Source organism: Zootoca vivipara, chromosome 9, assembly GCF_963506605.1.
Source record: "Zootoca vivipara chromosome 9, rZooViv1.1, whole genome shotgun sequence".
Classification (NCBI taxonomy): Eukaryota; Metazoa; Chordata; class Lepidosauria; order Squamata; family Lacertidae; genus Zootoca; species Zootoca vivipara.
In genome coordinates, this window is record NC_083284.1 from 40093281 (window position 1) to 40120729 (window position 27449).

General features: G+C 43.1%; 2 protein-coding genes across 7 annotated transcripts in view; both read left to right on the plus strand.

Annotated features, from left to right (window-relative positions):
* The window catches only part of TRIM2 (tripartite motif containing 2), a 59483-nt gene extending 48629 nt beyond the window's left edge, over window positions 1-10854 (plus strand). For all 6 annotated transcript variants that reach the window (XM_035112110.2, XM_035112111.2, XM_035112107.2 and 3 more), the window contains exons 11-12: window positions 4797-4937; window positions 6389-10854. In XM_035112110.2, coding sequence (XP_034968001.1) covers window positions 4797-4937; window positions 6389-6541 — 294 coding nt within the window. In that variant the 3' untranslated portion in view covers window positions 6542-10854. The remainder of the gene's footprint in view (window positions 1-4796; window positions 4938-6388) is intronic.
* A 116-nt stretch (window positions 10855-10970) lies between these two features.
* MND1 (meiotic nuclear divisions 1) overlaps window positions 10971-27449 on the plus strand; it is a 40520-nt gene continuing 24041 nt past the window's right edge. Inside the window, exons 1-4 of the mRNA XM_035113364.2 lie at window positions 10971-12812; window positions 17031-17096; window positions 20329-20386; window positions 23384-23532. Coding sequence (XP_034969255.1) covers window positions 12810-12812; window positions 17031-17096; window positions 20329-20386; window positions 23384-23532 — 276 coding nt within the window. The 5' untranslated portion in view covers window positions 10971-12809. The remainder of the gene's footprint in view (window positions 12813-17030; window positions 17097-20328; window positions 20387-23383; window positions 23533-27449) is intronic.

Consider the following 27449-nt stretch of genomic DNA (forward strand, 5'->3'; position numbering starts at 1 on the left):
TCCTTTTTGTTGTTGTTGCTGCTGGTAGCCAGAGATTGGTTTTTTTCTGGCGCTTTGGCAGACAATAATTGGGTGTAACAGCTTTCATTTTTAACCCATTCTGTGCTGGGTTTTTTTGGCACTTTGGCAGACTATGTCGGTGCTGCGTGTTAGTTCCAGCGAAGGTATTATTCATCATTTATTTCTGTTCTCTTCCCCCCCCCCAAAAAAAGCAAAGCAACTTTTGCACCCGAAGCAACTTTTTGCACCAAAAAACCTCCAAAACTTTGGTCAGCAGCTCCCCCCAAAAAGCTCAACAACTCTGGGCACTTTGTGATAAATAAGGGTTTTTTGGTTTGATTTGGTTAAATAATTAGTTTTTGGTTTATTAAATACAGTTATATATTACAATTATACATTTTTGTTATTTAAACTATAAATATCGCGAAATTATGGTTTTTTTCTCGAAGTGAAACACCACCTGAATTATGTTCGGTTTTTTGGCGAATTTTGACACACCAAGCTCAAAAGGTTGCCCATCACTGCGAGACCTTTCCAAGTGGGTTCTGTGATAAAAGTAATGCGTAGAACAAAGCTAAGAGCAGCAGGAAGGCACAGTCCCACGTGGGTAAGAGAAATGTGACATGGGCTATTGTAGGGCTTCTTTCAATCTACATACAGCTGAGAAGTGTAACTTTGAATTTTAAATTGAGACTGTTTTTCATAGGCTTCTGGAATTAGGCAGGAAATAACTGTTGCTGTGGTTTGGATTACAATTAAGGAAGCAAGACCACAGGAGAGACCCTAAATGGATTGTTGGCATAGTTTAGCGGGGGGGGGGGGCGCTCCTCTTTTGATAAACATATACCCTGAGAAGCAGCAATTGTTCAGCAATGCAGGATTTCCTAATGACAACAGAGGTTTTCAGTTCTATGGCCAGACTCTGGCAAACAAGGAAATAAAATATGTTGGAGACAAGATTTCATTGCCAACCTGCTTAATAAAATGGAAGGGAACTCAAAGCCGATCTGGTTTAAGCTCCTGGTTTCAAAGGTACAGCCGGCACATGGTTTTCAAAATACATTGTGGCCAGGATTGTAGCTAACATCCTCCCTTCTGGCTTCCCCAGCAATACTGGAATGGGCAAGGGCAACTTTCCAAACCTCTCTCTGTAATTGTTGTGGCCTTGCAGCTCAGGGAATATTTTCGACACAATGATTTGTAGTATAAATAGACCATGGCCTTGACCTTCTGCTAACTCCTACGTAAATGTTGCCACATTTTCATTTATGCAGGACAGTCTACAGTGTATCATACCCAAAATACAGGGAAATAGAAGCATGCAAATATAATTATATTGAGAAGCATGGATTGTATTATAAAGTTGTCATGAAGCCAAGCTTTCATGCATACTTATTGTTCTGTTATATATATATAAACAATTAGCTAACAGAAAGAGTTTAATTTTAAATTGCTAGGAAATCAAATCCTCCCCCACATGGGAGGGAGAATGCACTAGGAAATTGGATTCGGGGCTCTTGTTTAAAAATGGGCATTGTTGTTGTTTAGTCATTTAGTCGTGTCCGACTCTTCGTGACCCCATGGACCATAGCACGCCAGGCACTCCTGTCTTCCACTGCCTCCCACAGTTTGGTCAAACTCATGTTCGTAGCTTCGAGAACACTGTCCAACCATCTCATCCTCTGTCGTCCCCTTCTCCTTCTGCCCTCCATCTTTCCCAGCATCAGGGTCTTTTCCAGGGAGTCTTCTCCTCTCACGAGGTGGCCAAAGTATTGGAGCCTCAGCTTCACGATCTGTCCTTCCAGTGAGCGCTCAGGGCTAACTTCCTTCAGAATGGATAGGTTTGATCTTCTTGCAGTCCATGGGACTCTCAAGAGTCTCCTCCAGCACCATAATTCAAAAGCATCAATTCTTCAGCAATCAGCCTTCTTGATGGTCCAGCTCTCACTTCCATACATCACTACTGGGAAAACCATAGCTTTAACTATACGGACCTTTGTCGGCAAGGTGATGTCTCTGCTTTTTAAGATGCTGTCTAGGTTTGTCATTGCTTTGCTCCCAAGAAGCAGGCGTCTTTTAATTTCGTGACTGCTGTCACCATCTGCAGTGATCAAGGAGCCCAGGAAGGTAAAATCTCTCACTGCCTCCATTTCTTCCCCTTCTGTTTGCCAGGAGGTGATGGGACCAGTGGCCATGATCTTGGTTTTTTTGATGTTGAGCTTCAGACCATATTTTGCGTTCTCCTCTTTCACCCTCATTAAAAGGTTCTTTAATTCCTCCTCACTTTCTGCCATCAAGGTTGTGTCATCTGCATATCTGAGGTTGTTGATATTTCTTCCGGCAATCTTAATTCCGGTTTGGGATTCATCTAGTCCGGCCTTTCACATGATGAATTCTGCAGGAATAAGCAGGGAGACAATATACAACCTTGTTGTACTCCTTTCCCAATTTTGAACCAATCAGTTGTTCCATATCCAGTTCTAACTGTAGCTTATTGTCCCACATAGAGATTTCTCATGACATCAATTCTGTAATACTGGGCATCACACACTTTCAATTTTTGGAATTGAAAAAAAATGTTTGCATGATGGGACTTCTAGTTTCTCTTCCCACCCTCCAGGCCCCCCAACAAATCTGTTCTGTAGGACACCCAAACCCCCCAGAACAGATGTTGGGAGCATACAGAGGACTGTTGGAAAGAGGAGAATAAGGAGAAACTGCGCAAATGGGTGTGTAATGCTAACCATGGTTTAGCACTATGGACATGAGTTGGAGTGAGCATGAGTGAGACTTTGGCTTGTATGCCCACCCTCTTCATATGCAGCTGGAAGGAGGACTTTGGCAGCATTTAGTGCATGAGTAGGCAAACTAAGGCCCGGAGGCCAGATCCAGCCCAATCGCCTTCTAAATCTGGCCTGCTAACGGTCTGGGAATCAGCGTGTTTTTACATGAGTAGAATGTGTCCTTTTACTTAAAATGCATCTCTGTTTTTTTTTGTGGGGCATAGGAATTTGTTCATTATTTTTTTCAAAATATAGTCCGGCCCCCCACAAGGTTTGAGGGACAGTGGACAGGCCCCCTGCTGAAAAAGTTTGCTGACCCCTGATTTAGTGCAACTTTCCCTAAATTGGGTTGCCACCCCCAAGCCCTCCTAAGGATGGATCTAAAGCAAGCTAAAGCAACGGTCAGACAATGATTCATTGATATCGAAAGACAACAGGTCTGCTCAAGATGCCCTGGATACAGAACTGGAGAAATTGAGAGATACATAACTGCCCCGGCACCTTACCTCTCCTTTCTCCTGTCAAAAAACGCAAGAAGGGCTTTTACACTTGCCAGAAGCACGGCATTGCCCACGCCTGTGCTGGAGGGGCTTTACAAAAAAATCCCATATGCCCAAAGACTCTGCGTATTCCCACTAGGGGAAATAGGAAGCCCTGAGCACTTGTTCTTCAGATGCCCCCTATATGAAGAAGCTCGAAGGGAGATCCTGGACCCCATACTGGTGAGCTTAGCAAGCCTCCCGGAAAAGCAATTATACAACCTGCTCTTGCTAGGCAAAGACCTGAAGATAACCAGGGCGGTCGCCAGATTCTGTGCCCAAATATGCAGACTCAGACTTTCTTCCCAGCCCGTCTGAATTTTTCCTCAATGGCACCCCGAGCGAGCTAGGCTCAGCTTTCTGCAGCCACTATTTTAAGGGTTAAACTTTTAGCATGGTTATATAATTAATAATTTACTTTTAAATCTTGTTCAAAGCGTCATATACGTTACGCTCCCGGAAACTGCTCTTTCAAAGGGATCCATTTTCTTTTTCTTTTTCTTTTATTTTACTTCTAAGAGCTGGTCCTCGACCGTAATAATAAATAAATTAAAATTAAATTAAAATTGGGTTGCCATTGTGTGCAAACCAAAAATAGTGGTTTATAACTAATTCTGGCCTGTTTCAAAACAAGCCAGTTACAAACTCTGCTCCTTTGAAGCTGGCTTCTTAAATTAACCTGGGTGCTCCTCACCCTCGATGAATCACCATCTTTGGTTTGCTTGCAATGATAAGATTAGGAGAAAGTGAAAGTCAGTTCTGATGGAAACCCACTCTCCCAGCCACACAAAAGGAGGGGAGGGGAGAATGCATGAGCTTGAGTCACTATGGCTTATTCCAGCTTGTGTCTGCAATACCAAACAATGGCTTACTGCTACATGTGACCTGGTCCAGAGATGTGCAGTGCAATCCTAAATGTGTTTGCAATAGGATACTGTTGCAGAAGAACAAGAAATGGTTATTATTTTTGTGTGAGAATAATTTCTTCTTGCAAGCAAATCATGAACTGTAACCAGGGTTTGTTTTTGGCTTACCACACGTGCTTTGTTTGGGAGAGATAAGCAATGAGTCTGGGTTCACACTTAACACGAAGCCACCATGGCTTAGCTCCCATTAGCACAGCAACAGTAGACTTAAGACCCTTGTTTGTTCAGCTAAGCCATTGTGTGTCAGCAACTTAGGATGGCTTTAATATTTTAGGCTTTAAAAAACATCAACTTGCTGGTACCTTCTTGCACAGATTGCTATAATTTTCTTCTGCAGACAGTACTGTCATTTTGGGTTGGTTTAACTATACTTTTGTCTATGACATAGTTTCTTCCTCTTGCCTCAGAAAGGAAATTTTTGTCTTCCATTAAGTTTTGATTTATACGTCTGAGGATGATAACTATTCAGTTTTGGCTTTAGGCTCTTAACCTTCACCATCAAGTACTATATAATTTGTGTCTTGATTTTTATTTATTTATTTATTCAGGTATTTAACCAGGAAGGTGAATTCATGTTGAAATTTGGATCTAATGGAGAAGGGAATGGACAGTTCAACGCTCCAACAGGAGTAGCTGTAGATTCTAATGGAAATATTATTGTAGCAGACTGGGGGAACAGTCGAATACAGGTGAACAAGTGATTTTTTAAGTCAGTTGGTTCAGTATGATGTATGTTGTTTGGATGGGGATGTTTCCTCATCTTCGGGTCCAAGCATCCCATCTCCAAAATGTTCAACTACAACACAGTCTCTTGCATATTTAAAAATGAAATAAGAGTCCCATTGACTTTCCAACTTGGTCTTACTCTGAGATAAGCATTGTGCCTTATTGTGCTTGGGAGAGAAAATATCAATGAGTAATGGAGTAGCTGTGTAGTTAAGGGAAGGGGAACTTGTGTCTCTTCAGCAGGTAAGAAGCCTATGTCAGGATTAAAGGTGTGCCCATGTTAGGATCTAAACACATCCTTCTGAGAGGAATGGAAACCTTTTGTTTGAGGGGCAAACCCCAATGCATTGTCCAAATGCATGATTATATTACCCTTTATTTCCCCTTGTACCCAATAAAAGGATTCACACACAAGATCTGAATTAAAGAGTGATTTACTACATGGAAAAATAAAACAGAAAACATAAGGGGAATGCCAGCCTGTATGTTAGGAAAGAATTCTAAAATAAACCTCTAAGTCTTAACAAGCATAACCTGAGTCCAGGTTCTTATTACTAAGAACCCCAAGCCTCTAAACCAGGGGCGGAGCAAGCGGGGGGCGGTGGTCCGCCCTGGTTATTGCCCTGGAGGGTGTGTCACTCGGGGCCGCACCTTCGCTCCTCGCCTCTGCATGGCAGCCTCTAGAAAAAAAGAAGAAAAAGCTGCAGGTGTGCCGGCCCCGCAATTGGCGCCTGAGCCTGGACACTCCGTTTAGAAGTCACGGGGGGGGGAGATCCCCCTCTACCTAGCACCAATGTAGAGGGGATCACACACCCCTGCGACTTCAAAACGGAGCCTAAACGGAGCGCCCAGGCTCCAGGCTCTGTCTCTGATGCCCACCAGTCTGGTGGCTCTTAAAGGCAGGTCTGAGAGTTTTCTATGGGTGCTGACAGCCGTTCAGGTAACCTGTTCCCAAAATGTTTGGGGCTATGAAGAGCAATGCTAGTGCTTTAAATTGAGCCTGAAAATGATTAGAAAGTATTGGTGTTTCTATGCTCTGAGCCTAGGTCCCAGCAAGCATCCTTGCAGCTGCATTCGTATTATTATTATTATTATTATTATTATTATTATTATTAGTAGTAGTAGTAGTAGTAGTATTTCCCATCCATCTGGCTGGGTTTCCCCAGCCACTCTGAGTGCCTGTGAACTATCTTTCAATACAGCCTCTTGCACATTAAATTATGTCAGTCTAGTCTGGGTGTGACCGTGGCAGGCTTTCAGCAGATAGGTTCGTAGCTGGTGACTTTGCCACCTTAGATAATTCTATTTACTTCATGTGAATCTGTGCGGCTGCCTGCATTTATGCATATTAGCTTCTAGGTGTCCACAGTTCACAGTCTTTGGCTGACACATGCTCTCTTTGACTTTTTCACAGGTTTTTGATGGGAGTGGATCCTTTTTATCCTATATTAACACATCCGCCGATCCACTTTATGGTCCCCAAGGTTTGGCCCTTACTTCAGATGGCCATGTTGTAGTTGCAGACTCTGGCAATCACTGCTTCAAAGTCTATCGGTACTTACAGTAACAGCTGCGGCGGCTCATGCTCAAGAAGTTACTAGCCTCTGAGGGCCAACGTAGATCTTTTTTGTGTGTAGGATGTCTACTTCTTAAATATTTCAATTTTAATACTGAAGGAGTCTCCAGTTTTTGTTTTTGTTTTAATTTCCAAACCTACCTTGTTTACATAGGACTTGCACCTCATACGTTACGCACTGAACTGATTATAAGGATTAATAAAAAAGACCCTCTTCCCTCCCCACCGAATTAAGAGACAATGGGATACTAGACATGTGAACTGCGGCTTGTAGATCAGGCGTTCATGTAATTGATTGGGGGGGGGTTCTGAAGGAGGGGAAAGAATTTTAAAAGCAACATGATCTAAAGCGTTTATTTAACATGTGAATGGGAGCACTTGTTTAAAGCTTCCAAAATTTGAAAATTGTTACTGTAGAGCATTATTTAACCCAGCAGGAAGTCTGGGAGTCTTCTAGATCGCATAGCCCTAGTAAGTATTACACTTGTAACATTCTTCAGTCTTAGTAACTGTAATGAGTAGTTTCTTTTAGTAAAGAGATATGGTTAGCCCTTCCTGTCAGACCTAACACAGCTTAACTTCTAGCACTACAAAAATCAATGCAAACTTCTTGCCCCATGTGGGATTGATGTACATGTTTATCAATTTTCCTACTGCTCAGTGTGTGTTGTAGGGATTTTTCCGGAAACCTGAAACTTCTAAAAAGCTATGGAAATATATTCCAATAGGGATAGCTTATTTCTGGCACTTCATAAAATCAGTTTCCTATTAGCGCTGTACTGATACATTAGGAAGTTAATTGCCATTATGTCAACCTCGCTTAGCTTCGCACCTGACACCCGTGTTTCAGACATGTTCTTGCTATGGTTTATGAAAGTGATCTGCTTTGTTCCAATTGCCCATTTTCACATAGGATAATAAGCCACACATGTACCACATCTGAGGGCCTGCCTTGTGCAACCAAAGGAAGTTTGGTGGTTGACAGTTTTTTTTGTTTGTTTGTTTCATTTTGGGTAAAACCAAGGGTTACCAAAGCAGATGTGCATTTGTTTGAATTCCAGAAAGACTGAGCATCAGAATTAATTGAACAAGTCTTGGAATATCCTTATGAGTGCGAGAGTGTTTTACAGAGGGATTTCAAAAACTGTTCATGACTTCCTCCATCATATGCGCCTGTAGTGTGGGGAACAAAAGAACAAGGAGCATAAATGTAGGGTGATAACAAACAGGAATGCGCATAACCCTGGGTATGACAGAATGTTCTGAAAGGGTCTATTTCCCTCTCTTCCCCTTCCCACATACAAGTCTTGCAACTTATAATTATCAGATTCACCTCAGTGCTTGCAATGTGTTTCCTCCTTTTGCTTAAGTTATTTCCATCAAATACACTTTTGCCTACGTTGTTCCATCAAGTGAGAAGAAAAATACATTTGATAGCAGTGTGGGGTCACGAATTGCCTCCGGCCTTACAAAAGAAGATTCCTGATGGTGTGGTTCGTGAATCCCAAATTTTGCATTTTTCTTCTTGATCTTTAGTTTGACCTGTCAGGGTGGAATCTTAATATCAGCCAGCCTGAACTTTTGGGGTGGGTAGAGCCTTAAAACATTTAAATAATGAGTACAGTACAATGAGAAGACTTGCAAAAACAAAGATTATTACCTACTTTGCCCACAATACAGTAGCTAAAAAGTTGGTTGTTTTAAACTAAGGAATAGATAAGCACTGTTTAAAGGCTTTTACTCCTTCTCACTGTTATAAAATAAACATCTTAAATGAGTAATGTTAAGAATCTAAATTTATGGTTCCTGGATTAATATTTTTGAGTGTCTGCAAAGGCAATAGACAGACACTGCATGGTGTTATTCTCGGACACTGAACCATCTTGAAATCTATTTAAATTCTTTGTGAAAAGGGATATCCTATTTACGATTTTATATGTATTCATTAAGCCATGCAAGCAAAAATAAAACAAAAAAACCTTAAGCTATCTCATAATTGTTATTGAACTTTTAATATAAAGGAACTCACAAACTGTTAAGTATGTTATTACTATAGACGTAGTTCACGACATGTTTTCAAACCAATCTGGCTTAAAATTTTAGATGCTTATGCTTTTATAAACATGTTCTTGTGACAAAAGGAAATATTCACTTGAATGTTACTGTTCTTAGTTCGGCAATTTCTTAAACTGGATTAGGAGCACAACTGTCCATCATGCTACCGTCTCACTTCTAGTGAAGATCTGTGCTCGCATCTCAATGGAATTTTTGTAGGAGCCCTTCCCAGTGAATTGTATTAGGGAAGCATCCAAACTTAAATTGTTATAAATTCACACTTGGAGACCATTTCATGCATGCGGACATTGTCCTTCAAATGCTTTCCTAAAGTAATTGTTTCTTAATCCTAGTAAATAATACCCTAGTAACGTTGTATGTACTATCAACTCAGATTTTAATTATTGCTTATTTCCTTTACAACATAGCTAACACGTGTTAAGGGTAATGTGGCCTTTCCCTCAATATCTAACTTTTTAATTTTATTTTAAAGATCCTGGTTCTTCCTTGATGAATTGTTAAGATTTATAATCTGTTGGTGATGCACACTATTTACAAACTGGTGCTAGTCTGGAGCATTGTTGAATTTCATATTTTTGCCAGATGATATTTTGAACGCTTAGCAACATCAGCTAGCTGAGCGAGGGGCAAAATGAGCGCTTGAAAATTAGCTAGCAATAATCAAAAATGTTTCTTGCTCACCAATTTCCAGTTGTTCGCAATTGTTGCCCTTTACCTGGTTAGCTGATCGAGGAAATGAAAAAATAACCATTGTATAAATGTAACTTCTTTTTTTTAAAGTCATTTTTGGGGGGCCGGGCAAACATTTGCCAGAATTACAGAGTTTGCAAAGGCCTGTGGCTCTGCTGATATTGTTGGACTCTTAACTTCAATCCACCCCATGGGCCAGTGATGATGGGATCTGTATTGCAACATATGGAGGGCCACATGTTCCCAATCCCTGATCTAAGGCATGCATATTCGACCCACCCCCCCACTTACACTGCCAAACCCACAGCCTAGGACACATCTGCACTACAGACCTAAAATGGATTGGTAGTAAAAGGTTGCCCCATGGTGGTTTTTCTGTTTGTTTGTTTGTTTTATTCTGGTTTATGTTTTCAGTGTCCATCTTCTGTCAAGTGGTGCCCAAAGGTAGATTAATAAGTAGTAAATGCACCACGAGCAGAGCAAGTGCATGTGTTTATGAAGGTAAACACTTGCTAAAAATAAGCCTACACATGTCAGTTCATTTTTCAATAAACTCGCAAACTGTACATTGAATGATTTTTTTAAACTGTAAAAAAAAAAAGGAAAACTGATAAATACTAGTAAAGTTTTTACACTGATTTAAAGTTTCAGCAAAGTAGTAAGAAAAATGTTGTCTATTGTTGTTGTCCTTCATAAACATTACAGGGCTTTCAACTTTACAGCTGATTTTTTTTTCTTTGATGACTAAGGATCTAGTGTTGCCATAATGAAAACAAGTGCCCATTAAGTTATGCTTGTTGTGTGAGGAAATGAATTTTTTTAATTTTTTTTAAATGGATGACAGTAAGAAACAAAATGTTAATGTCCATTGAAAATGCTGTTGAAGATGAACTGTGAGCAATGATTTTCAAGGTCTGTGTTTGGAGAATGTATGGAAGATGTTTGTATTTAGCATAGGATGATTCCAAAATGGTGGTAGTTTCCGATGAATGTACCACGCTTAAGTGGATGTTTGTGAGCAACACAGCCTTAACCCTGGTGGTTTGCTTTCTTGCTTTATGACATGGGAATGTTCCATAATGTGCATCGTGTATTGTAATCTCCCTGCGCTAGAAACGGAATTGTTTAATAGGTTGTACCTTTCCAGTCCTTGGAGTGAACGACTCTTTTTGTACATTCCAGCTTTGTAAGCCAGTTTCATATGTTTTGTTTAAAGAATGCTATAAAGTCTTGCACTCTCTGAAAACGATGTTGAAGTATCTTAAGTCAGTTTTTCTTTCTTTCCCACCACAGCCATGCACCCTCTCTTGTTGAGAAGAAATATAAACTATGCCTAGTTAAGGCTGAGGATGAAAGGTGTTCATTGAAGAGTGTTTGTGTGTAGGTTTAGCTTTGTGTATGCCATGGTATTTTTATGCTTTATCTTACAGAGAAAGCTGAAAAGAAAATACCTTGTGTTGGAACAATAGGAAAATTCAGTCAAATGTGTATCCTTTATCATGCACAAACCCCAGAAATAAAAATAAATGAATAATGTGTGTTTCTTTCTTTCTTTCTTTTATACAATGTTGTATTGATATATATATATATATATATATATATATATATATATGACATGTTTTGTTGAGCACTTCTTGTTAATAGGGTAGAAGAAGAATATATACTGAAGAATAAAATTTTATAACACATATACTGTACAAAGAAGCAGAGGGAAAAGCTTTCTAATGAACATTAGGTTGTCTCCACACATACACCCAAGGCCTCATAGAGGGTGTGCTAAGACCCAGCCTTCAGGCCCTCTGATATCCACATGTTCAGCATGAAATCTGAAATAGGAGCTGTGAACTGGCTGAGAAATTCTGCTACCAGTGCACCTACTGGAGGTTTATATACATAGGAATTAAAGTAAGTAGCTCAGTTTTCTTTATAAGGGAGTAAAGTAGCACTTGAGACTTTTAAGGATTACTTTGTTGGTTTACTAATGTACAGTAGTGGAAACAGACTTTTATGCTGTGTACATAGCACTATTGCTAATTCTGACAAAAATTAATAATAATAATAATAATAATAATAATAATAATAATAATAATAATAATTTATTATTTATACCCCGCCCATCTGGCTGGGTTTCCCCAGCCACTCTGGGCGGCTTCCAACAGAAAAATAAAACACAGTGATCTATTAAACATTAAAAGCCTCCCTAAACAGGGCTGCCTTCAGATGTCTTCTAAAAGTCTGGTGGTAGTTTTTCTCTTTGACATCTGATGGGAGGGCGTTCCACAGAGCGGGCGCCACTACCAAGAAGGCCCTCTGCCTGGTTCCCTGCAACTTGGCTTCTTGCAGTGAGAGAACCGCCAGAAGGCCCTCGGTACTGGACCTCAGTGTCCGGGCAGAACGATAGAGGTGGAGAGGCTTCGATTTCTCCAAATGCAGAAAGAAAAACCTGCATGATTTGTGGTAGCGAGGGACTGACTGCATTTGCGCTTTTAAGATTGCTGTTTCGAGGTTTTATTTACAGTGAAGTGGTATACAAATGTCTTTAAATAAAAGAAGCACCACATCCTTTAAGAGGTTCTCGTGTGAATTAACTGTGTTTCATAATCTTTGCAGGTAGACATACTACTTATGCGGGATTGCATTGGAGGCATAGCAGAATACTGCAGATAGGTTTTCTCGCTCTTGTCAGATGTACAGTAAGGAGCAGGGAGAAACTCCGTGCGAAAAAGTGCTGCGGAACATAGACTTTGGGGAGGGAAAGGTTAGATTAGAGACCCGGAAGCCAGCTGGAGCGTGGTCCTTTTCCAGACTGAAAACGCACTACTGTTTTATCTTGCTGCGCGTTTGTTCAATGACAAATGAACGAGAGAGAGAGAGATATCCTCTTTCCAATTTTGTTCCTTGTTTCAGACGTCTATATTGTGGGATTATTGATAACTTTATTTAGACAGCTACCTAACTCACTGTGCGACTTGGAAGATACTGTCATAGCTGCCAAGTTTTCCCTTTTCTCGCGAGGAAGCCTATTCAGCATAAGGGAAAATCCCTTAAAAAAAGGGATAACTTGGCAGCTATGGATACTGTGCTCCAAAGGCGGCCATAAAAACGTAGTAACAAATAAAGAGCAAATCAACAATGGGGGGGAACCCCAAACCCTCCACGGAAAACAAGCAAGCAAACGTATCTGCAGTCCCAACCCAGCAACTGAGATGCCAAGAGCTTGGCCTCAGCGACGTCCATTTTGGGAGGGCGGGGGATTAAGGGAAGCCGGTGAAAACGTTCCCGGAAGTGTGCTCTCTGGCGGGCGCCTCTCCCACTCTTCTCCCTCCTAGCTCTATGGAGTTACAAAGGGCAGGGTCGGCTCGGCGGGGCTGCAGTACCACCTTAAAGGCGCCAGGTGGCGGTAGCGTACCAGGGAGGGAGGGGGCGGAGCAGCGTCGGCGTCTCTTCCCCCTCAAACTCAAATTCCCGCCATCCGGGGAGGGAAGGAAGAGACATGGTAAGCTATCGCCGCCGCCGCCTCTTGGGCTCTCCGCACTCTTGCCGGTTCCCTGTGCGGCGGGGGTGCAGGGGCTGAGGGCGGGTTCAGGTTGCCGTGGAGCGGGTGGAATGCGCTGCTCGCGGGGTTGGCACAGCAAGGAGGGGGCGACCCTTTAAAGTAGCTCTCCTGCTCCCTTTCTTTATATGAGAGCCCAGCTGCCTCAGAAAAAAAGGCCCTCCACATTAATAGACTTCTCTCCCATATATATCCCGCCCTTCTTCCGAGGCAGCCCCCCGAACTACCTTCCATGTTGTCCTCTCAACAACCCTGCGAGGTAGGCTAGGGCCGAAAGTGACAGTGAATTGCGTCATCGTGCCCGCGGTCAGAATGAGGGTGGGGTGACGTCTCTCTGAAGACAGGCATTGCTTTTGATGGGAGATAAGCAAACATTAGCTAAATAAACGGGCAAAACAGGTGTCCTTTCTGTAGCTGTATTCAGCAGTGTGCCACTGAGGCATTCATAGTGGTTTATACCAGAGAAGGGGGTTCCCCAAAGAGGGGTCTGGGGACCACCAGAAGTCAGTGAGTTTCATTCGGAGGGACCCGAATGTGGCTTTGTGGCTGGAAGACTGCTCATCCAAGGCGTGAAATGTTTATATGGATTTCTAATGGTATTTTCACAGGTTCTTTTATTTATTGTATATTAGTGTGTTGCAATTTGAGTTCTATGGAATAAAGTATAAAAAAACTAAAAACTGAACAGCATCTAGCATAACACATTGCAGTTGTTGCAACAGACAGAAATATTATGAAGTAGTCTGCCAAGACCCTCAACGTTTTTCAACTGGTCTGTGGGGAAGTTTGGGAATCACTGTACTAAACCACCCGCACTATGTCCCACTATAGTTTGTAGAACTTCATAGGAGAAGTACAAATGACTCAAACCCTAACCTAGTTTGTCCCTTCTCATCCTGGTTATAGCACTCATTCCCAGCTCAAGGTCACACAGTGAGCTTCATTGCTGTTCAGGTCTCTGAGCCTGGGTCCCTCCAGCTGTTATTTAACATTGCAGCATTATTTTCCTCAGTGGACAGCCAGTTGTTTCTGGGAGGCCACATTGAGATTTGAAGTTGTATGAAGTGTGCATGCACACGAAAGCTCATACCAAAATAAAAACTTAGTTGGTCATTAAGGTGCTACTGGAGGAATTTTTTTATTTTGTTTCGACTCAGACCAACACGGCTACCTACCTGTATATTCTACAGTTTAAGTCCAATACTCTAACTGTAACACCATTCTTCTCTTATCTCTCTCTTACATATACATGACCTATATTTTGCTACACTACAGTTGCATTCTTATGACTGCCAGATCAGGCCAATGGCCCATGTAGTCCAACATCCTGTTCTCACACTGGCCTGCCAGATGCTTGTGGGAAGCCTGCGCACTGAACATGAGCGCAACAGCACTCTGCCCACCTGCAGTTCCCATCACCTGTATACGGAGGCATAATGCCTCTGACAGTGGGGGTAAAACATAGTATAATGAATTATGTTAGTTCTAATGAACCTAGCATGGCTAAGATGCTTGTCTTTTGATCATGATGCCATGCTTGGGCTACCAATTTTCCTTTCTATATGTCAGCTTTAACAGCTGCATGAAAGTTCAGAAGCAGAACAGTTTGTAGCCCATAGAGGTTCAGTGATAGAAAAGGATGAAGAGTGTCTAAATTTTATCAGTTGTGCAGTTGTTGAGTGCAGGGGAACAGTACCAGAAGGAAAGATGGGAACCCATAAGGTGTGAAATGAAGAACACTTGTATATCTTTACTTCTTAAGTGTCCTGGATGATGAGTTATTCAGGGTGATTTAAAGATAATATAATTCACGTTAAGTTTTTGAGATTGGGAGTGGGCTAAATATTTAACCCCCCCCCCAATCTGCTTGCATACTAGTGAAAGGCAGCAAGCTCCTGGTCTTTGTGCATGGACTATAGCATAAGTTTGAATGACCAGTTGTTCATTTCCCCATAGCCTTTGATTGTAAGTCACATACTCAACAAGTAAGTTTCAATGAAAAGGAAGACACACAGGAACATGTGGGAAGCTGACTTACAATATCAGCGTCCTATATGATAAACTTTATTTCTTATTCTGGTTTGCAAGTAGTAGGCTTTCATGCACTTAACTAGTAGAGATGCAGCTGCTTATCCACATTGCAGTGCCATGAACCTGCAGGAAATAACATGCAGACTAGCACCGCTCAGTAAATGAAATGAGGGGTTAAAAACCTCTGTTTGACTTGAACAGGTCAGTTACCACAATCTCTCTTCAGTCCTGCTGCTGGCAGCTCTGCTGAAGTTCTCATGCTGCTGAGTTTTTAACACATATAACACCTGTTGCTTCTCACACATTCTGAGAACCACAAGTAGAACCACGCTGGGTTAAAAAGCATGTAGATGTCAGCATTTCAAGGCAAGTATAATAGAACTCTCTGCAGGACAGAAACTTAATATGGCATCTTGTCACTGCTTTGGGTTGAAAACCCACGTCCTGGCATGTTTACCTAACTTGCTTCCCCAAGAGATTGAAATGATTTTTTTCCACACTGTGGCTTGAGCCTTTTTTATGTAATATGTCTCCCAAGTGCATTTTATTTTTTTTGTTATGCTCCCCGGATATACACATATAACAGAGCATGTGTCCCAGCCCTTTAATAATAATGTGTCCCAGCCCTTTAATAATAATTTGCCTGGTAGCCACAGGCAACTAGGAATTTTGTGCAGGTGAGTGAATTGGCTGGTGGAAGAGGGGTAGATCTCTCTTCATAGCTTCTCCTCCAGTCCACTTGGTTTCTGTGAATTAAGTAAACTCAGCTATGTGTTTTCTCCAAGCCTGTTTAAGAAAAAGCTTCCCCCCTCCCTTAAAATAAAATTTTAAAAAAGCCTAGGCCATTATTTTGTGTTTCCATGCTGGTCACAGAGAAGAGATTCCACCTACTCTGCAGCCAGTATGGAAACAGACTATACAAGCTCTTTCAGGGCTATGGTTTCTTTTGTTTGCAGGCAAGTATATTGTGGTCTCATTTACAAGGCCACTGTGACAGACATTTATATATTACTGAGGATGTTGCTGCTGCTGCTTGGGGGACGGGGACGGGGACAGCCCTCTTGCTGTGTGAATGGCTGTTACTGCTGTTGCTGCTTCCTTAAAAATATGCATCCCATTATTGGAAATGAGCCATGCATACCCTCTTTCCCCTATTTTAAGACGTAGTCATAAAATAAGCTGTAGCAGGATTTTTAGGCATTCAGGGAATATAAGACATTCCCTGAAAATAAGCCATAGTGGTTTTTTTTTTGAGGAAAAATAAATACATGTATAAGACGGTGTCTTATTTTAGGAGAAACACGGTAGCAACCCTGTGCATGCTTAATTTGGAATATATCCAACTGAAGGAAGTGTGACTTCTAAGGAGACATGTGTAGATACAAAAGTATCAAGTAATCAAAATGTATTGATTACAGTATTCTGGGAAGTCTCAGATTTTCCTATTGTATGCCATCTCTTGGCATGGCATAGATGAGAGAGGCAAGGGAAGAGAGGCTTGGAGTAAGCAAACAATTACTTCTATGGTAGTTTACTTAAAAAGAAGAAGCTTATATTGCAAGTAGTGTTAGTCATTGTTTTAAATGTTGTTACTCATCCTAAATGTGCTGCCTGCCAATATTCTGAATGTGGGTCATCATGCTTGTCTTGTCTTAATAGTTCTTGTCTTAATAGTTCATAGACTACATAGGCCAAAATCAATATAATCTAATACCAATTAAAGTCTTAATGCACTTAGGTTGTCAGACCCACACTAGGTGTAACACCATGACCTCATAACGTATCATGCCACCCTTCTTTCCCATCTTTTAATGCCGCACCATTTATGAGCTTCTTAATCCTTCCAGCAGAGATTTATCCAATTCACTCATTTGGATTCAAGCCAAGATGGAAGGTTCTTGCATAGCAGGCTTATAACTACTATAACCCAAAGAGGTCTACTAAAACACTACTTTCAGTCCATATGGGAGGCATAGGAAGTTAATGTGTGTACTGAGCAGTTCGATTGTTGTTCTTTATTTATCTTTCTTTTGTATTTATATTCTGTTCACTGCTTTGGGGGCCTTTGAGCCAAAGCTATATAAACAGAGTAAATAAACAGCAACATAACATTTTTTTCTCCCTATTCAGTCAAAGAAAAGGGGGCTGAGTGTTGAAGAGAAGAGAACACGGATGATGGAAATATTTTTTGAAACAGTAAGTAATACTTTGTTGTTGTAGGTAACATTATGACTGTTTTCACAGTGAGCATGTATTGACCCAGAATTGAAACATGCAGTTGCCAAATGTGTGTGGCACTGGCCCAGAATTGATTGCTGCGAACGGAATGCTTGTGCCAGAAGCCCCCATAATGTCAGAAAGGATGTGTACTACAATGGGGTGTACTCTCAGCTTGCACAGAGATCTGGCTGTACCAAAACCAGCATAAGAGCCTTTGACTTGCATTCTCCTTCTGGTATGGTGAGCACCTATTGAAGTTGGCTACCTGTGTGGTTGACAACCAGGACTGCATTAATTCAAGCAGGGATGTTTAAAACCCCACACATTCTTGGACTACAGCTCCCATCATCCCCAGCCATTGGCCATGCTGACACGCTGGTGGGAATTGGAGTACAGCAACATTTTGAAGGGATGCAGCTTTTCCATTCTTTCTTTAAAGTAAGATGTTCCAAGATGTTTTCAGAAATCAGTGTGTATGGCGCTCTGAATTGCATAAACCTAAAGGACCCCTAGACGTTTAAGTCCAGTCAAAGGCAACTATGGGGTGTGGCGCTAATCTTACTTTTTAGACCAAGGGAGTCGGCGTTTGTCCACAGACAGCTGTCTGGGTAATGTGGCCAGCATGATTAAACCACTTCTGGCATAACAGAGCACCACAACGGAAGCCAGAGGGCACGGAAATGCCATTTACCTTCCTGCTGCAGCAGTACCTATTTGTCTACTTGCACTGGCATGCTTTGAACTGCTAGGTTGGCAGAACCTAGCATTGGCTAGTACCACATGAAGAACAGGGGTTAAAAAAAACAGTGTTCTCCCACTTCTGTAGCTAGGAATATTGGTGTGAGTGGGCTAAGAGTATACTTGGAACAGGTTGTATAAATTATAAATCCCTGTTCTCCTATGGGAGGAAACAGGACAGACAGAGGTGAAGCACTTGTAATGCATGTAATCATAAGAGAGAGAGCAGAGGTAGCTTCTATAGGTCAGCTGCAGTTTCAGTGTGGTTTCTACACTTTACTGCAAGAAAGGGAAGGCTGTGACTCCCCTGATGTTGTTTGACTCACATTCTCATCCTTTAAATTTAAGTACTGTGCTATATATTTTGATTGAATGTAACCCATCATAGGACCCATGAGATTTTGTTAAATTTGCAGAAACCCTGGGCTTAGGTAATTGGAAGAATAGTTTACAAGCCTGTAGAGAAGTAAAAACAAAAAATCCAAAATGCAGAGATGTCTTCATGCTTGAGACTTTTATGTGTGTGTGTGTGTGTGTGTGTGTGTGTGTGTGTGTGTGTGTACCGTGTTTCCCCCTTTTTAAGACACCGTCTTATTCTTTTTTTTACTCAAAAAAACCCACGGTGTCTTATTTTCAGGGGATGTCTTGTACCTTAAGGCCTCCTCGGAGGGGCCAGGCAGCTGGCTCGGGGTGCTGCTGGGCGCTCTGTGCGGTGCTGCTGCAGCAGCCGGTTCCAAGCACCAAGGCAGCAGGCTGCTGGCTCAGTGCTCCGCCTGGTGCTGCTGGGCGCTCCGCTCTGCAGCTGCCGGTTCCGGTGGCGAGGTGGCAGGCAAAAAAAAGGAAGAAGAAGAGGCCAGGCCGCTCCGCTCCCTCCAGCGCTGCAGGGTGCTCCGAGCGATTGGTGCTGCGGAGCGCTCTGCTGTGCAGCTGCCGTTTCCGGTGGCGGGGCGGCAGGCAAAAAAGGAAAAAAAAGAGGCCAGACCGCTGCGCTCTGCCCGGCGCTGCAGGGCGTTTCGAGCGCTCGGCGCTGCGGAGCGCTCCGCTCTGCAGCCGCCGGTTCCGGTGGCGGGGCGGCCGGCAAAAAAAAAAAATTAAAGAGGCCAGGCCGCTGCGCTCCGCCTGGCGCTGCAGGGCGTTCTGAGCGCTCGGCGCTGCGGAGCACTCCGCTCTGCAGCCGCCGGTTCCGGTGGCGGGGCGGCCGGCAAAAAAAAAATTAAAGAGGCCAGGCCGCCTGGCGCAGCAGGGCGTTCTGAGCGCTCGGCGCTGCGGAGCGCTCCGCTCTGCAGCCGCCGGTTCCGGTGGCGGGGCGGCCGGCAAAAAAAAAATTAAAGAGGCCAGGCCGCCTGGCGCTGCAGGGCGTTCTGAGCGCTCGGCGCTGTGGAGCGCTCCGCTCTGCAGCCGCCGGTTCCGGTGGCGGGGCGGCCGGCAAAAAAAAAATTAAAGAGGCCAGGCCGCTGTGCTCCGCCTGGCGCTGCAGGGCGTTCCGAGCGCTCGGCGCTGCGGAGCGCTCCGCTCTGCAGCTGCCGGTTTCGGTGGCAGGGCGGCAGGCAAAAAAGAAAAAAAAAGAGGCCAAGCCACTGCGCTCTGCCCGGCACTGCGGATCGCTCTGCTCTGCAGCCGCCGGTTCTGGTGGCGGGGCGGCAGGCTGCCTCGGGCAGGCAAAAAAAAAAAGAGAGGCCAGGCTGCTGGCGCGGGCGCTCCAGGCGCTCCCTGCTGCAGCAGCAGCCGGTTCCAGGCCCCTCTGGCTGGCTGGGTCCCGCTGGCTGGCTGGGGCGCTCGACGGTCTCGTTCTACACGGCATGGAGGTATGCCTTATTTTCGGGGGGTGTCTTATGTTTCACTAATGCTAAAAAACGCTGCCATGGCTTACTTTCTGACTACGTATTAAAAAAGGGGAAACACGGTATGTATAAAATTTACTGTTTCCAATTTGCCCAGTAGCAAGTGTAGATGGGAGTTTAGCACTTGTCTTGATCACAAATAAGTAAGGTGGTTTTAGATCACATCCACACCATACATTTAAACTACTGTACATTAATACCGCTTTAACAGTCATGTCTTCTTCTAGGAGGCCTGGTAACTTTAATTTACCCTCAAAGAACTACATTTCCAATAACCCTTGACAAACTACAGTTCTCAAGATTCTTTGGGGGAAAGCTATAACTGCTAAAATGGTATGAGAGTGCTTTCAATGTATGGTACGGTACAGAATATGACCTTAGATAATTCCTACCGTAGGAGCTTCTGTTGCTCCCAGAAAGGCACAGGTAGGAAATTAATCAGAAGGATAACCAGTTCCCATATGTGAAAGCAGTAATGTGGTGCAGTAACTTATGTAAGCTGCAAAGAGCTCCACTGAGTCATAAATGTTACTCTTAAAACCACAAGCCCTTAGATTAATTGAAGGAATTTCAGAGTCACTGTGTGATTATGGATGATGTGTATGTTATTTTTATTTTATTTGTGACAGAAAGATGTATTCCAACTAAAAGACATTGAGAAAATTGCTCCAAAAGAGAAAGGAATCAGTGAGTACCTAGACTTACTTCCCACCAACTTTTTACTCATAACAGCAAACAGTTTTGCAAGGGTATCACATCCTGTTCATGCATAAATGTTAAGAACGTGATCTAAATAGCAGTATTGTAAGGAACTATATGAGTGCTGTGCTCTTCATGGTGTAGGTGAGGGGTAGGGAACTGGATCTGACCACCAGGCAGATCCTTACTTCTCCCTTCCACCCCCTGCCCCATGGGCCAAGTTTGGCAGGTAGATGGGGGTGCCCACATATCAATCACCTGTTGTCACAATCACACCAGGGAACCCATTTTTGTCTTGGTGTCAATCAGCTGGTTATTGGGATTTGCACAGCACCATATATGGAGTTACGCAAGCCTTGACACTTGCCTGGTTGTCGGTCGGTGCTTGCAGAAAGCTATGCACAGGTATTTGCAGGAGTTGCCAATCGGCTAGTCTGTGGTGCTTGCAGACTCCATTTGGCCCAACCACTTATTTGCATGCCTCACACCTGATGTGGGTGTGGCTTGGCTAGAGCAGCCTGATGGACCAAATGGAGAGACCCAGTGGACTGAATTAGGCCTGCAAGCTGGATATTCCCCATAGTTGCTGTAGGCTGATAAGGGAGGGACAAGGGAGAAGCAAAACATACTGACCTTGTTGTTGGTGTGGAATTTCTACACACATATAACACTTCTTATTAGGCGCTCTGCTGACAATGCTCATTCCATCAAAATGAAGCCTCTTGCTCCATAATTAATATATAATTGAAATGCTAAAAATGGGCTGTGGGGGAAGAGAGTTGTTTTCTTCTTTGGCCAGACAAGTGATTATGGTTTTTTTTTTATAAAAGGTGAATGCTTAATTTTGGGGGGTTCTGTAGCCCATTTTAGGAATTCAAAGTATGTTGCATATACTGTAATTGTTTCTGACATACCTGCCAAAGAGACCAGTTCTATTCCCTGTGTCCCTCTGCAATATGTCAGCTGTGGTTATGTCATCTGTGTGCCAGATTTGGGCAGCAGGGGGGCATAGAGAGGCAATTTCAGCAATGCTTAAACAAGTCTTAAATTTGTTTACAAATTTTCTGTACTCCGAACAACATCTAAATCAGGGGTTGCATGGCCAGTAGTCAGAGATGATGGGAATTGTATGCCAACAACATTTCAAGAGCCAGGGATTCCCTATACCTGCTCTAGATATGATGAGTTGTATCCAATTGACATTATTAGAAATTACTAACGTAGAATCATTCATTTTAGTGGGCTACCCTGGGTACAACTTGATTCGCTACACTAAATAACTTTTATTTGGGCTGATTTTTGAGACTAGAGCTAAGTTTCCTGTGCCCAAGACTTTGTGTGCATTTCCTTTTGACTAGCTTATTTTAGAAATTGTAATGAGCTGTGAGATTTAAGATGGCAAGGGCTAGATACCCAAATAAATAAAACTTGCATCATGCTACTATTCAGAATTATCTTGGAACAGGTAGGATATAAAAACAATACCCCTTCCAGTTTAATTTAATAAATAATAATAATAATAATAATAATAATAATAATAATAATAATAATATCATGACCTCGCAACGATGACTGTTGCATAAATTCAATAAGTCCCTTGGAAACCCTTACAGACGTGGCCTCTTGACATCTTCCAAGATAATAATCCCCACTCACATTATAAAGAGCTCATAACCCATCTACTCTCAGCAGCCAGAAGCATCATAGCCAGACTCGAGAGACCTGCCAGGAGTAAACATGGACCAATGGTATCAAATAGTATAGGAAACAGCCTTAGTAGAAGAAAAATTAACCAATAAACTGAAACTGACATGGGGACAAATAGAAGAAGACACCTTCACCCTGGTTGGGTTCCCGTTTATCACATACATAGCCCAACAAGACAACAACAATAATCTGCTGACAGCATACAAATCAATATGTCTAGCCCAGGGGTCAGCAAACCTTTTTAGCAGGGGTCCGGTCCACTGTCCCTCAGACCTTGTGGGGGGCCGGACTATATTTTGAAAAAATATATATGAAGACATTCCTATGCCCCACAAATAACCCAGAGATGCATTTTAAATAAGAGGACACATTCTACTCATGTAAAAACATGCTGATTCCCGGACCACCCGCGGGCCGGATTTAGAAGGAGATTGGGCCGCATCTGGCCCCCGGGCCTTAGTTTGAGGACCCCTGGTCTAGCCTGACCCAAAAACCCATACACTCACACACATAAACAAATCTCACTACGGCCAACCGAAGACAACCAAGCACACAACCAAGCACACCCCAATCTTTCTTACCACCAAGCAAATATAACAGGTGAATAGAAAGAGAACACACACATGTGACGCTGACACAGAACCCCACACATACACTAAGTAGAAAAATAGAAGCATTGCCACCCCACCCCACCCTATGCTCCACCCCCCTCTTTCCACCTCTTTCCTTCCCATCCTAAATACTGCATGCAATACCAATGTCTCGCAACAAATGTTAGTGATCTATAGAAAACACAACTTGAAAAAAGGGACAATGCACATATTTTTGTAGACTAAGAAATCTTGAATAAAAATTTATTTTTATTTTAAAAAAAGAAGCGGCCTCTTGGTACTTACAGTAGCATACCCTACAGAACCACCCTCAATTATTCCACTAGAGTAGAGTCTTGTGTCAATCCTCTGAGGAGTATGTCACATCTTCCCATCACATGACAACTTTCATGCCGTGTGGCAGAGATTCTCTTAGAAGTGCAATATGAACTTCCTGGGTCAGCCCAGCATCCTGTTCTCACAGTTCCCAGCCCATGGGAAGCTCAAGAGTAGGGCCTGTACTTGCTCATGCTCAGCAAGCCTAATTTAATCCATACTGTTCTGCAGTGACTGGCAGAATTTGCCTAAGTACCATACTTGTAGTATTTTTTTGTATGATTTCAGAATTAGCCAGAATTCTCAATGTCCAGTAATGGACATTCTAATGCAGTGTTTGTGTCCTTGACAGCTGCTATGTCGGTGAAGGAGGTCTTACAGAGCTTAGTCGATGATAGTATGGTGGACACGGACAGGATTGGGACTTCAAATTATTTTTGGGCTTTTCCAAGTAAAGCTCTTCATGCAAGAAAGCGTAAACTGGAGGAACTGCAGAATCAGGTAATTCAAGGTTTATAACCTACTTGCCATCCACCACACATGGATGGAGGGATGCCAGAAGGCCAGCATACTCTCAAGTAACATTCCTCCCCCCCTCTTCTATTCTCGCATAAGTTAATAAACCAACATGGTGGTGGTTGTAAACCTGGCCTGTTACATAATTTGAAGCCACTGGCCTTTTTTCTCAAATATTTATTCATCACAACTACAGTGGTGCCTTGCTTAACGAATGCCCTGTAAGACGAATTTTTCGCTAGACTAATGGATTTTGCGATCGGAGGTTGCCTCGCAAGACGACGAGGTTTTCTATGGCCGCTGCTTCGTCTTGTGAAGCGTGGCCATAGAAAAACAAACCTCCGACTGCAAAGTCCAGCGTGCAGCTAAAAATTGCCAGGGCTTTTTGCCGCCTGCCTTCCCCTTGGCTTGGGGAAGGCAGGCGGCAAAACACCCCCGCACCGCTGCACTTCGGCTCCGGGGTTCAGAGCCGAAGTGCAGCGGTGCGGGGGCTGCAAAGGCAAGCAGCTGTGTGCCAGGCGGCTGGGGGAAAGCAGCCCCCGCACTGCCTCCGTCCCCCAGAGCCGAAGTGCAGCGGTGCGGGGGCTTTTCGCTTTCCAGGGGACGGAGCCAAAGTGAGGCAGTGTGAAAGCCCCCGCACAGCCGTGGGCTTTTTGCCGCCTGCCTTCCCCTTGGCTTGGGGAAGCAACCCTTTCTCTTCCTTCATTCCTCTCCCCCTGCCACCGACAGCAAGGAGAGCTGCGGGGCTGTTGCCGCCTGTCTGTCTGCCTTCCAGGGAGCCAAGCGAGCAAGCGCCGCCACTGCCGCCAGTCCCCCGGAGCCCATAGGAACGCATTAATTAATTTTTAATGCGTTCCTATGGGAAACGGTGCCTCACAAGACAAATTTTTCATTGGATGAATTGACCGTCGGAACGAATTAAATTCGTCTAGCGAGGCACCACTGTATTTATAATCTGTTCTTTAGGCCACAAAGACTTTCAGAATGTCTCTGCATGTAACCTAGTGCTTTGGCCCTAGGCATCTGTTTCGAGCTGTATGCTTAATAGATAGCACTTAAAATATTTACTGCGCATAATAATCGTTTTGCATCCAAGATGTTTAAATTCTAGATTATGACCTCAGCATTCATAGCCTTAACTATGATTAACTTAGATGCAGACATAGTTCAGGGCAGCAGGGCATGGGGTGGAGGAATAATCCAATGTATGGTCTCCTTTCAAGAAACAGAGTTTGTGCCCTAGGGAAGGGTGGAGGAAATACACAACCCCATGGTCTGTTCTTGATTTCTTTACTACTGTGAAGGAACAACAATGTGTTCCATCTATGCTGACCCTTCTACAGAATTAGTTGATTCTTTAATAAAATAATTATTAAATTGAAATATTCCTCTCTCTGGGAAATGATCTCAGACTCGTATTTTCCCCTGTCGTGGATAGTGTGCCATCCAATCAAGCACTGATAGCCTAAGCCAAATTACTTTGGTAATTACAACGCACCACTACCACAGGAATCTAGTGAAAAATATACAGGGATGTATTGGTTCCTTTAAGGAAATGAAATTCTAAGATTCATATGAAATGAATGCATGCAGTTAATTTTTCAGTGAATGAATGCCCTGTAGAATGGGGCATTTTAAGTGCTTGCTCAAACTACTTCCTAACAACTTAGAAATCTCTTGTAACTTCAGAAATGGGGGGGGGGGAATCTGATTTTTTTCTTTGCTATATGTTAACAGCTGTTCATTGTACTGTCTGTGGCAAAATGAGGAAAGGTCACAGGAAGGCGAGGATCTGTTTAGTGCTCTGAATTTGGAGGAAAATATGCTTGGGGGAGGGTCTTTCTTCTTGTTCTCTGTGAGTGAAGGAAGAGACCACCATCCTGTAGCCTACAATTATTCCACTCTCCAGTCTTCTTTTACAGGATTATTGGATACGAAAAGTTTGGTGGTGGTTGTTTGATTAAATGGTAAGCTTTAGTTGGCTAATTGTTAAAAAGTGGCAGATTTAAATTCAACTGATTGAATTTGATGAAGGTGTTGCCATGTTTGCTGTAGGGTGTTTTTTGCTGCAAATCTTTGAGCTTTACATCCCATAAAACCTACCCTGATCATGACTGCACCAAGAAAGAGATGTTGGGATCATGGCGGCTGCTCAATGAAAATGTCAATGTAGTGTGTAGCCACTGTAACAAAAGAAAAAAAATTCCACGAATGTTGAAATATATACAGGGCAGACAAATGAAAGATTCGGGACAGGCAAAAGAAAGCACTTCTTCAGACAGTGCAAAGTTAACGTATGGCATCCAATCCCGTCTGATGTACCGATGGCCACCAACTTGGATGGCTTTAAAAATGTATCGGACAAGTTCAGAGAAGATAAGGCAAGCCATGATCGCTGTGTACTGCATCCAGTTTTGGAAGCCGTATGACTGAATACCAGGAACCGGGGAAGAAAAATGAGGAGGGTACTATGGTGTTGGTGTCATGTTTGTGGCTTCCTGTAGACCAGGGGTTCCCAACAAAATTTTCTCGAGGACCCCTCATCGAGCCGCTATTGTGACAAGGACCCCCATTAGTTCCTAATCCTAAAATTAAAAAGTGAGAGCCAAATTAAGAGTCTTTTTATATTTTATATTTATACGTTTTTTACAGTTCTTCCTCTTCATCTGTAGGCCTTTGTCGTTTTAACGAACCACTTTTTAACCAACGGTCCATTTTTAACTACGCGAACTGTAGCTTCCGCGAAAAACAACGCTTTGTTTACAAACACTACTGTTTTGCAAAGAGGCAGCGCGCGCCAGGGAGGAGGGAGGGGAATGGAGAAGACAGGGTACCTGCGCAGTAGCGCACAAATGAAGCCGACGCCGCAAAGCCTCTTGGGGAGGTGAGCGTTAGTAGAATGCGCACGCTGCCTCTTTGCAAAACAGTAGTGTTTGTAAAGCGCCACCTAACAGCATACAGCAGAACTACTGCCTATATCTAATTCTAGTTTTGCGCTAGACTCTGCTCATGCAGGAAGCGGCCAAAACAAAAAATCTGTTATCTTACGAAATATATTTAATATATTTTTTTATTCTAATAGCATCTTGCGGACCCCTCTGGCATAGCTCGCGGACCCCTGGGGGTCCCCGGACCACCTGTTGGGAACCACTGCTGTAGACGATTGGCCACTGTGAGAACTGGATACTGGACTAGATGGTGCCATTGGTTTAATCCAGCAAGGCTCTTCTTCTGTTCCCTTAACGATCTTGCATGCTTTCAGATGTGTGGGGATAGGGCAGGCATAGGCAGACTCGGCCCTCCAGATGTTTTGGGACTACAACTCCCATCATCCCTGACCACTGGTCCTGTTAGCTAGGGATGATGGGAGTTGTAGTCCCAAAACATCTGGAGGGCCGAGTTTGCCTATGCCTGGGATAGGGTACCAACCGTGGGGTGTCAAGGCTAAACATTCTTTAATGTTGGAGAATATAAATGCGACAGGTGCTTTTTAAATACGTGGCAAATCCATTTATTCATTACTTTGTATATGCTTCAAAATATTTAATTTAATTTAACAGAACAGGACTAGGTACTCAGCTATTAGTTTCAGGAGGTTGTTGATCAGCCTGATCAGCTATAGCTTCAAGAGTAAATGTTCCACCCAATGTGTCATTGTTGTTTTAATATTGCTGTTTCTCTTGATTAAAGGTTTCCTTAAGCTCCTGCAAAACCTGTATTAGAGTCATGCATATAGGATTTGTTCATTGTGAATAGTGGAGATGTGTTAGAACAGTTGGCCACCCCCACCTACCTCCGTTATCCTGCAGAGTTCAAGAAGACAGGACTGTTATAACATTTCTTAAGCATGGTTTTATCTGGTTACATAAGGTTTAAGGTATACCTATTAGTTACTAGTGTGT